General features: G+C 35.0%; 1 protein-coding gene across 5 annotated transcripts; it reads left to right on the top strand.

Moving 5' to 3' along the window:
• The first annotated feature begins 1,896 nt into the window (after nucleotides 1-1,896).
• LOC107801746 (translation factor GUF1 homolog, mitochondrial) lies at nucleotides 1,897-9,565 on the top strand. 5 transcript variants are annotated; one of them, XM_016625122.2, is made up of 12 exons: nucleotides 1,897-2,339; nucleotides 4,327-5,056; nucleotides 5,518-5,674; nucleotides 5,785-5,839; nucleotides 6,158-6,225; nucleotides 6,323-6,427; nucleotides 6,560-6,631; nucleotides 6,968-7,081; nucleotides 7,305-7,445; nucleotides 7,522-7,581; nucleotides 8,355-8,559; nucleotides 8,833-9,565. In XM_016625122.2, the coding sequence occupies exons 1-11, from the start codon at nucleotides 2,037-2,039 to the stop codon at nucleotides 8,518-8,520; spliced, it is 1,971 nt and encodes a 656-aa protein (XP_016480608.1). In that variant the 5' UTR covers nucleotides 1,897-2,036; the 3' UTR covers nucleotides 8,521-8,559; nucleotides 8,833-9,565. The 5 variants fall into 5 exon arrangements, with proteins under 5 accessions (XP_016480608.1, XP_016480607.1, XP_016480609.1 ...); XM_016625121.2 differs by having other exon boundaries at nucleotides 8,828-9,200; XM_016625123.2 differs by having other exon boundaries at nucleotides 8,355-8,550; nucleotides 8,828-8,962.
• Nucleotides 9,566-9,859: the final 294 nt, after the last annotated feature.

Here is a 9,859-nt window from a genome sequence, read left to right as displayed (position 1 = left end):
CAAAGCTCTTAGTATTGTTAGACCTTCATCGGCCGGTCACAACCTAGCGCTTAGCTCGACCTCAAGGCCCCGTATAGGCCAGCTCGAGGCCCCGAATCCCAGCCACTCAGTTTGCTTAACATACTGCCTTCAAGCTCTTATCTTATTTTCTAGTCTCACACTTAGTATCTACTGCCTAACAACTAGCATAAAAATAAATCATATATTTTTAGAACCACAAAATAAAATCTAATTGTAATTACCATTTTCAAGGTAAACATTATCCATGTCAGCGAGATTGGTCTCCACACGCTTCATTTTGATGATAAATTGTGACCAAGTGTTCAATTGACACATTTTTGTTGGTGTTGGAGTGTCTACTAGGAACAAATTTATGTTGAAGTGTCTAAATGAAATCTGATAATAACTTTAGGGGGCTATGTATGTATTTGGCCTACAAATAACTTTGTCTTTAATTGAATCCTTAAATTATCCATCACTATTTAATTCAATTATCATCAATATATCTTGGTAAATAATTTTTTTTCAAAAAGTAATTGGTTTGATAGTGTTATGGTTTCAAAAAGTGTATCTTTCATATTTAAGAAAGCAACAGAAAACCAAAAAGTCAGACAAAAAAGGTGTAAATTAAACCGATAAAAAATTAACTTAATAGGTTTAATTTCAGGATTTAAAAGAACCGACTTAATTGGTTTAGCTTCGGTTTAAGCGAAAACCAAATCAAACCGAGTCAATCTAAGGGATAATTGACAGATACCGTTAGTAGGAGATAACAAAAGGTAGTAGAATCAACGGCAAAGGGCAAAATATACCCCTCTACTTTCAAATATTATTTACCTGTACCCTTCGTTATACTATTGGGTTATCCATACCCCTACCGTCATACTTTGGAACAAAAATACCCCTATTTTGGATGGAGTACCACGTGGTAGCACCAGATTAAAATGCTCATTTCTTTTTTTTACCCAACTCATTTTACAAAAAACCCACAACCCGAACCATATTTTCATTTTTCAGTTTTTTTAAAGAATTTTCTTTTTGTAAAACTTAAAAAAAATTGCAAAATATTTTCGTTTTTTTAAACTGAGTAGATACTGAAAAGATTTTACAAAACAAATTGTAAAAACTAAAAAAAACATTTTTTTAACAAAATATTTTTTTTTGTAAAAACTGTAAAAACTGAAAAAAATTATAAAAACTGGAACTTTTTTTTCTTCAGTTTTTTAAAAAATATTTTTGTTTTTTAAAAACTGAAAAAAATATTTCCAACAAAATATTTTCGTTTTTGGAAAATATTTTTTTTAGTTTTTTTAAAGATTTCCTTTTTGTAAAAACTGAAAAAACAAATTTGTATAAACTGAATTTTTTTTGTAAAAATAGAAAAAAAAAATATTTTCGTTTTTAACAAAATATTTTTGTTTTTTAAAAACTGAAAAATTATTTTCAACAAAATATTTTCATTTTTGAAAAATATTTTTTTTCATTTTTTCAGTTTTTTAAAAGAACTTTGTTTTTTAAATATTGGAAAAACAGAAAAAAAATATTTTTTGTTTTTTAACAAAATATTTTTGTTTATCAAAAACTGAAATTTTTGAAAAAAACTAGAAAAAATGAAAATAAGGGTCCGGTTATGAGTTTTTTTAAAAACGGGTCGGGTGAAAAAAGAAATGGGTCGTTTTAATCTGGTGTTGCCACGTGTCACTCCATCTAAAATAGGGGTATTTTTATTTCAAAGTATGATAATAGGGGTTAGATAACCCAATAGTATGACAGTAGGGGTATAGATAGCCTAATAGTATAACGAGGGATACAAGTAAGTAATTAACGAGGGATACAAGTAAATAATATTCGAAAATAGAGGGGTATATTTAGCTAAAATCAATAACAATAGCAGGCAGTAGCAAATTTGGGTCCTGAACGCGCCGCATTTTGACATTTTATTCATCTCTAATCTAACGAACATTCCAACAATCAAAACCCAAAGCCCTAATGTTAAAACCTCACCTTTCTAATTCTCCAAACACAATCTTGGGACAATGAGTACTTTCAAGAGAGCTTCAAGAGCTCTCAGATCCAACTTCTCTTTATTTTCTACTCCTCGACCCTATTTATCTCATTTTGCCTCGAATCAAAACGCTTCATTTTGCTCTCGTCCTCGCCAAAACAGTAAAGAAGGATCAACTATAGATTTGAATGAGTACCCTTCTGATAATATTCGGAATTTTTCTATTATTGCTCATGTTGATCATGGCAAATCCACGTTGGCTGATAGGCTTTTGGAACTTACTGGAACCATTAGAAAAGGTCATGGTCAGCCTCAATACTTAGATAAATTGCAGGTAACTTCCCTTCATTCTTTATATTTCATACTTGAAAAACGTTATCTTTGTAGCCTCAGGTGAAGGATTCTGATGTTATGTTTGTTTAACAGTGATAAAAGCTTAAATGTTAACCCTTCCGTTCCAATTTATGTAAACATATTTGAATGGACAGGGAGTTTAAGAAAGAAATATGACTTTTGAAACTCATGGTCTTAATTGTGTTATAACATTTGCATGGTTATAAAAGTTTCTTGGGTAACATGTGAAGTTTAAGTTAAATTGTTTCCAAATTAAGAAAGACTAATAATGAAAGAGTCACATAAAATGGGACAGACAGAATTCTTAGTGAATTTTTTTGTCTTTCTAGCTCAAGGCATCTAGAGGTTATTTGATGAAGTGTGTGACAGTCTCTTCTAAAAGCTTAACCTGTTAGAGAGAGAAGACTTTTAGTTACTTAATTATGTCTTCAACACGTCCTCGCATATGCGCCTACTTTTTTGTTCATTACCAAGCAAGTGGAAATTCTTTTTCATAATAGGTAGTGGTTAGGTAGACCTTTAAATTACATGGAAGGAAGTTGTCTCGGAAATCTGTAATTTCTTGAAAAACAATGCAGACTTAGCTAACAACGCGCAATGGAAGGAAGATCGATTTAGGTGATATGTACTAGTTTGGATTAGGTTGTAGCCTTGTTGGTATGTTAATTTTGAACCTATTGCTTTTCTAGGAGACAGGAGTATTTTGACGTTATCATAGATTTATATGCCAGTAAAAATATAGAGAATTTTTAATGTTATATTATTACTATTATTTATATATTTAACTTATTTTTACTTTTATTTATTTAGTATGATGATAGCATGAATTGAACTTAAATGGAGAAACATGGTCAGTGAGGATTCATATAGTCGACCCAACTTGTTTGGGATCGAGATATAGTTGTTGTCGTAGTGGTGAGACTTCAACCCAGGACCTCTACCTCTCTCCTCTAAAAGATTAAGCTATTAGAGAGAGCACTTTTATTTACTTAATTATGTTTTCAACGTTATATTTGTTTAATAGTGAGAACAAATGAACCTTAACTCTATCAAGATTTTTGGGTTGAATGAAATTTTCTAAGCTTTTAGTTGGCTGTAATATAGTAATTGTATTTATAAACTTTTAATTTGCCCGACAGTAATGTAATTATTTCTTAATCAGACAGATATTAGCAACAATCATTGTAACTATTTCGAGGTTTAAAGCTGCAATTTCTTATCATTTTTCTGGGTTTGGTAGCCTTTATCTGTAATTTTTTTACTAGTGTGATGATTTCCTGGTTCGAGATTTGGGAAATTGTGAGTTAACTGTCGTAATGCATTTGCAATTGCTTATTAGTTTTACGTGAAAGTGAAACTTTTACATACATTTTGTGTTTGAAATGAAGGTAGTCCTATTTTGGTGTGAGGTTCAATAAATTTCATGCCCTTAGGAGTTTGATATTGCAGTGTTGTGGAGTGTATGTCTTTCATCCTCAGTATGTGAGAGAGGGTGGGGATGTGGGCAGGCAGGGGTACAAGGAAGAAGATAAGTTCGAGCAAGAGGCTATGTACTGCATGGATATATGCATATTTTGCTATAATCTGAGGTTATATAAAGAAATTTCAGATCATATTTTTATGTACGAGATATAGAGGTGAAGTCTGATGCAATAGTTGTAATCATGTTGCTTCTATTGGTTTGTAGTGCACTTTTTAATTTTAGACTGGTTCACAATGAGAAGATGGACCATCCTCGAGATATCCATGAAGTGATCGTCCTTTGCTTTTGCGACACTTGCAAATGTTTTACCAGCTGCTTAGATATTGAAATGCGGAGGTCAACTTCTCCATCCAAGATTCTAGAAAAAAGGAGACAGTTTGTCATTATTAGAGCATTAATTACTTGTGCTCTTTATTCATATATACTCAATTATCTCTCTGTACTGTATGATATATTTATGTGGAGAATCTGTTATTTGTCTTAGGTAGAGAGGGAACGGGGAATAACCGTTAAAGCTCAAACAGCAACTATGTTCCATACTCACAAGTTCCTTGACAGTGACAAAGATTTTTTGTTAAACCTGATTGATACACCCGGTCATGTGGATTTCAGCTATGAAGTTTCTAGATCTTTGGCAGCTTGTCAAGGTGCCCTTTTGGTTGTAGATGCAGCCCAAGGTGTGCAGGCACAGACTGTTGCTAATTTTTACCTCGCATTTGAATCAAACCTGGCCATAATTCCTGTCATAAACAAAATTGATCAGCCCACTGCTGATCCAGATAGGGTAAAAGCACAGCTCAAATCCATGTTTGACCTTGATCCCAGCGATGCGCTATTAACATCTGCAAAAACTGGTCAAGGTCTAGAGCAGGTTCTACCTGCTGTGATAGAGCGAATTCCTCCACCTCCTGGTAAAAGCACTTCACCTTTGCGAATGCTTTTGCTGGATTCGTATTATGATGAGTACAAAGGAGTTATCTGCCATGTGGCTGTTGTTGATGGTGCTCTGCACAAGGGTGACAAGATTTCCTCTGCTGCCACTGGCCAAAGTTATGAAGTTTCTGATGTTGGTATTTTGCACCCGGAACTTGTACCGACAGGAGTCCTTTTAACAGGTCAAGTTGGATTCATGGTCAGCGGCATGCGTTCAACAAAAGAGGCCCGTATTGGAGATACTCTACATCATACACGAACAGTTATACAGCCCCTTCCAGGTATCTTTGCTGCATCTTGCCATAGATTTTTTGAAGTGAATTGGAACAGTTAAAAAAGATCATCAACTTGCTAATTTTTGGGCTGTGGAGAACACTTCTTCCATAATCGAGATGTCTATACCATTTTATGATGTCTCTGGGAACTCCTTTGACGTTTCATCCACCCATCTCTCCCTGCATGGCCAAGAAAAAATTGAGAAAAAGAAGCTTCTGGTGGATATTTCAAACAGGCCAGAGTAATGGTTGTGTTCTAGAAACAAAAGCAAAAGATTGCATTATTTAAAGCTTGTGATTGAGAATGCATCCTATCAACAATTTTAGCTTCATACTATAACAGGTTTAGCTTTGCTCATTGTCTTCATGGCCGGAATAAAATATCATTATGAGACTTGGTGTGTGTTTCTCCATACTTGTTTGCAGAGCTTATCTCATTGCAATATTTTCCTTGGTGATACATGAAGGTTTCAAGCCAGCAAAACATATGGTCTTTTCTGGCCTATATCCAGCTGATGGATCTGATTTTGAGGCACTTAACCATGCCATAGAGAGATTGACGTGTAATGATGCGAGTGTCTCTGTAACTAAAGAAAGTAGCACAGCTCTAGGTCTGGGTTTCAGGTAAAGATAAATCTTAAGATATAAAATTTAACTTCACTTTTTTTTGATTTTTAAAAATTTAACTTCACTTCTTTTTCCTAATTTGGTCCCATTTTATGCTCTGCTAACAGATGTGGTTTCTTGGGTTTACTTCACATGGATGTTTTTCATCAGCGGCTTGAACAGGCACTTCCTTTAATTTATTTTAAATTTATTTGCCTTCAATTAAAAACTGGATTGATGAACACTAGAAAAGGAAGATTCTCTTGTATGAGCAATTACTAATCCCGATGTTGGTCTCTCTTGTTTGAGCCTATTTCTGCTCTCTCTCTCTCTCTCTCACACACACACACTCACTCAGAGAAAAATATGAAGAAGAAAGAAGTCTTGATTCCTGCCTCCTTTGGTTTGTTTTCCTGTTTTGAAACAAATTAAGAATGAACTGTATCTTGACTTCACGAGTTGCTTATTTAATGTTCTATTTAATGGTGTAATGGCTGACAGGAACATGGCGCTCATGTCATTTCCACTGTTCCTACAGTGCCATATATTTTTGAGTACTCAGATGGAAGGTATGGTTATCTACATGTCTCTACATTGTAAAAGCTTTTTATCAATCTTAATTTAATATCTGCTTCTGTTTCCTCCTTTTCTTGGTTCTGTCTTTAGCAAGGTGGAGGTTCAGAATCCTGCTGCTTTGCCTTCAAACCCCAAGAATCGACTTACTGCCTGCTGGGAACCTACTGTAATAGCTACAATTATTATCCCTAGTGAGTAAGCTCCCATGCACTTCATGTTATTAGATTTTTTCCCTCAACAATGTGTCAGCTTTCTTGATCTCTCCCCTTGGAGCTAGTTTGGTGTCAGAGATGTCCATTTTTCCTTACATCATACTTCTTCTTGAAGGTATGTGGGGTCTGTTATCACTCTATGCGCTGAGCGTCGGGGAGAGCAGTTGGAGTACTCATTCGTTGATAGGTGACTTTTCTTCTTATGTTGATTTGGTGTTTGCTCATTGAAGATGTGCCAAGTATGTTGCGCACACCATGAATAAACAATCACCTCACATTTTTTTGTTTTTAACTTAAGTTTGTTCTTTTCTTTCATTAGATTAATTTGTAAATGAAAAAACTGGGGAATTGCAGCCTTTAATATCTTGCCCAATATTTTGTAGGAAAGACACTTTATATTGCAAAGTAAAGTTGATTCAAAAGTTAATTTTATTGTTCGACCTTCATTAGAAATTTCTTTTCATCTTTTCTCGAGCTCCTATGAAGTTCTAGATTGATGGTAAAGTTTTTCCATCTTGTGCAGCCAACGGGCTTTCATGAAGTACCGCATGCCTCTGAGGGAAATTGTTGTGGACTTCTACAATGAATTGAAAAGTATAACATCAGGATATGCATCGTTTGATTATGAGGACTCAGAGTAAGTTTTTCTCCTCTTCTTGCTCTGTTTCTCTTAGTACATACAAACACAACTCAGAAATTTCTGTATCGATCAAATATTTACTGTATAAAGGACTGAAATTTTGAATCTCTCAGGAAAAAAGTTTTCCTCAATGATATTTTCTTGTTGCAAGTGCTTCTGATAAGCCATATTTACTTCTTCCTCTCCTTTTTTTTCTTCTCTTTTTTTCGTTTTTGGATAGATACCAGTCCTCAGATTTGGTGAAGCTTGATATTCTCCTAAATGGCCAACCAGTTGACGCTATGGCAACCATTGTCCACAAATCAAAAGCTCCGCGTGTTGGTCGCGAACTTGTGGAGAAGCTTAAAAAGTTTATAGACAGGTTTACTTATTTGCCCGTCGTTTGTTTCTTTCGGTTTTGGTGCTACTTCCTGTTTCTCATACAGTTAGTTGAACAGGCAGATGTTTGAAATCATTATACAAGCTGCTATTGGAACTAAGGTCATTGCCAGGGAGACGTAAGTTTAACTTTTCCATAGCTGTCATACATTTGGCAGACTATTGAATTATCTTGTGAATTCAGTTATCACCGGTTTCGTCTATTTCCCTGTAACATGTGGTCGCCAATGATGAAAGAATACGAGGCTTAATAGTTGCTTTTGGGCAGACTTTTGATAGATTAGCGATTTGACTGGCAACCCATCTTATTCCCAATTTTAACTTTTTTCTTTCTTTCAGGTTCTGCGAGCAATTTTTTTGATAATGCTTGCTAGTAATATGAATACCCTTACGCTTTGAAGAGATATAAGGCGCATTTTTAGGATTCCATTTCCTAGTGCCATGACCAAAATGAACTCCTGTCTCCATCTTCTTTTCCAAATTTTTGTTCCAATATCTTCTCGTCATTTCTCCCGACACCCTCCCAGCCTCCCCCTCCCCCCCTTTCAAGTAGAAATTTTTACGTAGTGCGGGAAATCTTCTTAAAGTAGCTTCTTCAAAATTTCATTATCTTTTCAAAGATAGAAAGCCGAATCACTAACAAAGGAAGGGTGTTGATAGTTTTTAAATCTCAGATTTTTAAGTGCTGGAAAAGTGAAGTCCACACGGCCGAAGGATCCAATAGTGGTTTCGCGCCCTTCTTCCCTTTTCCTCTTTTGTATCTTTCAGAAGGAGAAAAGTAATGGTTCAATCAATATGCTGTAGTTTCATTAGTATACTATGTGTGTACATTTTTTAAGGTTTCACAGGTAACTTTAGTTGTAGCTGTTTGATTTACATTTCTTGTTCCCAGGCTTTCTGCCATGAGAAAAAATGTTCTGGCAAAGTGTTATGGTGGTGATATTACAAGGAAGAAGAAGTTGTTGGAAAAACAGAAAGAAGGGAAGAAGCGAATGAAACGAGTGGGATCCGTCGATATACCCCAAGAAGCTTTCCATGAGTTACTCAAGGTCTCATGAAGACCATCTTAAATGCCTCCGAGATTTTAGGTACAAAAGGTAGAACCAATGTTTTTTTTAATAATAACTGACTCTTTTCTTTTACCCCTGTGAGAGGCAAGTTGTTGATAGTTGGTTTTTGACATAAAAAATAAGTTTTAGCCCTGTAGACTGGTGAGATGCAGATGAATAAAAGATGAAAATGCTATTGACGAGATATTACATCGCATGATTTGGAAATCCTCTTCCAATGAAAATTATGTTAGTAACTACTGCTACTCGGTGCCCAGTTTCTGCTTGGTTAACATAATTTTCTTTTATTCCGAAGTTTAGGTATCATCAGACAATGATGGATACCCTTGCAGCAGGTCAAATGTAAGTTCCGCTGCATAAATTACCGTTTTTAGATGCAGTACATGCATTTTCAGTGGAAGAAAACGAAGTTCAAAGGGTAAAATCCCAACCTTTTGCTCAGTTTATCACTGGAGGCACAGATGTTTGTTCTGCTCAAAGCTGCCCCTTTTCATGTACCAAGGATGAGATAATTTAGCCCCTTGAATACCATTTTTATAAGCAATTTGCCTCCCTTTATGAGTACAGTGGAGTGTCAACTATCATAAAGAGATTTCATGGCGTTATTTACAGTAAGGACTGTACAATTGGAACTCTAGCTCAGAATGAAATAACAGAGCATTTCTGGAGAAGTGCACTTTCAGGGCTTTGGTCATCTGGTAACGCATCGCGTATGTAAGTTGGCCGAACTGTATGTGTCGAACCTTGTGGCAAACAAGATACATGTATTTAAGTGCAGAAGAGTAGAGGGGTTAGATCTATATCTTTGGAGTTTTGAATTGTGCGCCACTAGCTCTTGGGAATTTATTAGTAATATTTTACAAAAAGAAAAAAGAAAAAATAACTGTACTTTCATGAGTGAAAAGGAACCTCCAGATAGAGGGAGTTAGATGTAAAATTTCTTTTATGCTTGAAAAATTGACTTTATTGCGGGAATACGTTAAACCATGTACAATAGTTTTGCATTTTGATAAAGAGATTAATTTTAGTGCATTAACAATGTATAACTGACATACAAACACGTGAATCATTTTTCTCAAGATTGATTCGTAGAGTTTTTCGGCCTAATTCCCTACGACTTTGTATTATTGCTTTTAGTTAAACTCAATTTAAAACAATACTATGGAACTTGATACAAACAACATAATAATAAGTTGGCCTCTGCCTCACCAATTTAGGGGAGAAATTAATATCTTTATTATTCTTTGAACGTAGTAGCATCAACAAAATAACACAATTTAGTGAAGGGAAAAAGATTTAAAGGTGTGACATACATGGGAAGTGCCTC

This window comes from Nicotiana tabacum, chromosome 22 (genome assembly GCF_000715075.1).
Source record: "Nicotiana tabacum cultivar K326 chromosome 22, ASM71507v2, whole genome shotgun sequence".
Taxonomy (NCBI): Eukaryota; Viridiplantae; Streptophyta; class Magnoliopsida; order Solanales; family Solanaceae; genus Nicotiana; species Nicotiana tabacum.
The sequence above is the reverse complement of the archived record's forward strand: the minus strand, read 5'-3'. Positions and strand labels throughout refer to the sequence as shown.

Bases quoted from the DNA above. Each gene is read 5' to 3' on its own strand.
- LOC107801746 (XM_016625122.2), top strand. From the start codon at position 2,037: ATGAGTACTTTCAAGAGAGCTTCAAGAGCTCTCAGATCCAACTTCTCT. The intron at 6,632-6,967 runs GTGACTTTTCTT...CATCTTGTGCAG, and splicing joins GAGTACTCATTCGTTGATAG to CCAACGGGCTTTCATGAAGT. The intron at 7,582-8,354 runs GTAAGTTTAACT...TCTTGTTCCCAG, and splicing joins AAGGTCATTGCCAGGGAGAC to GCTTTCTGCCATGAGAAAAA.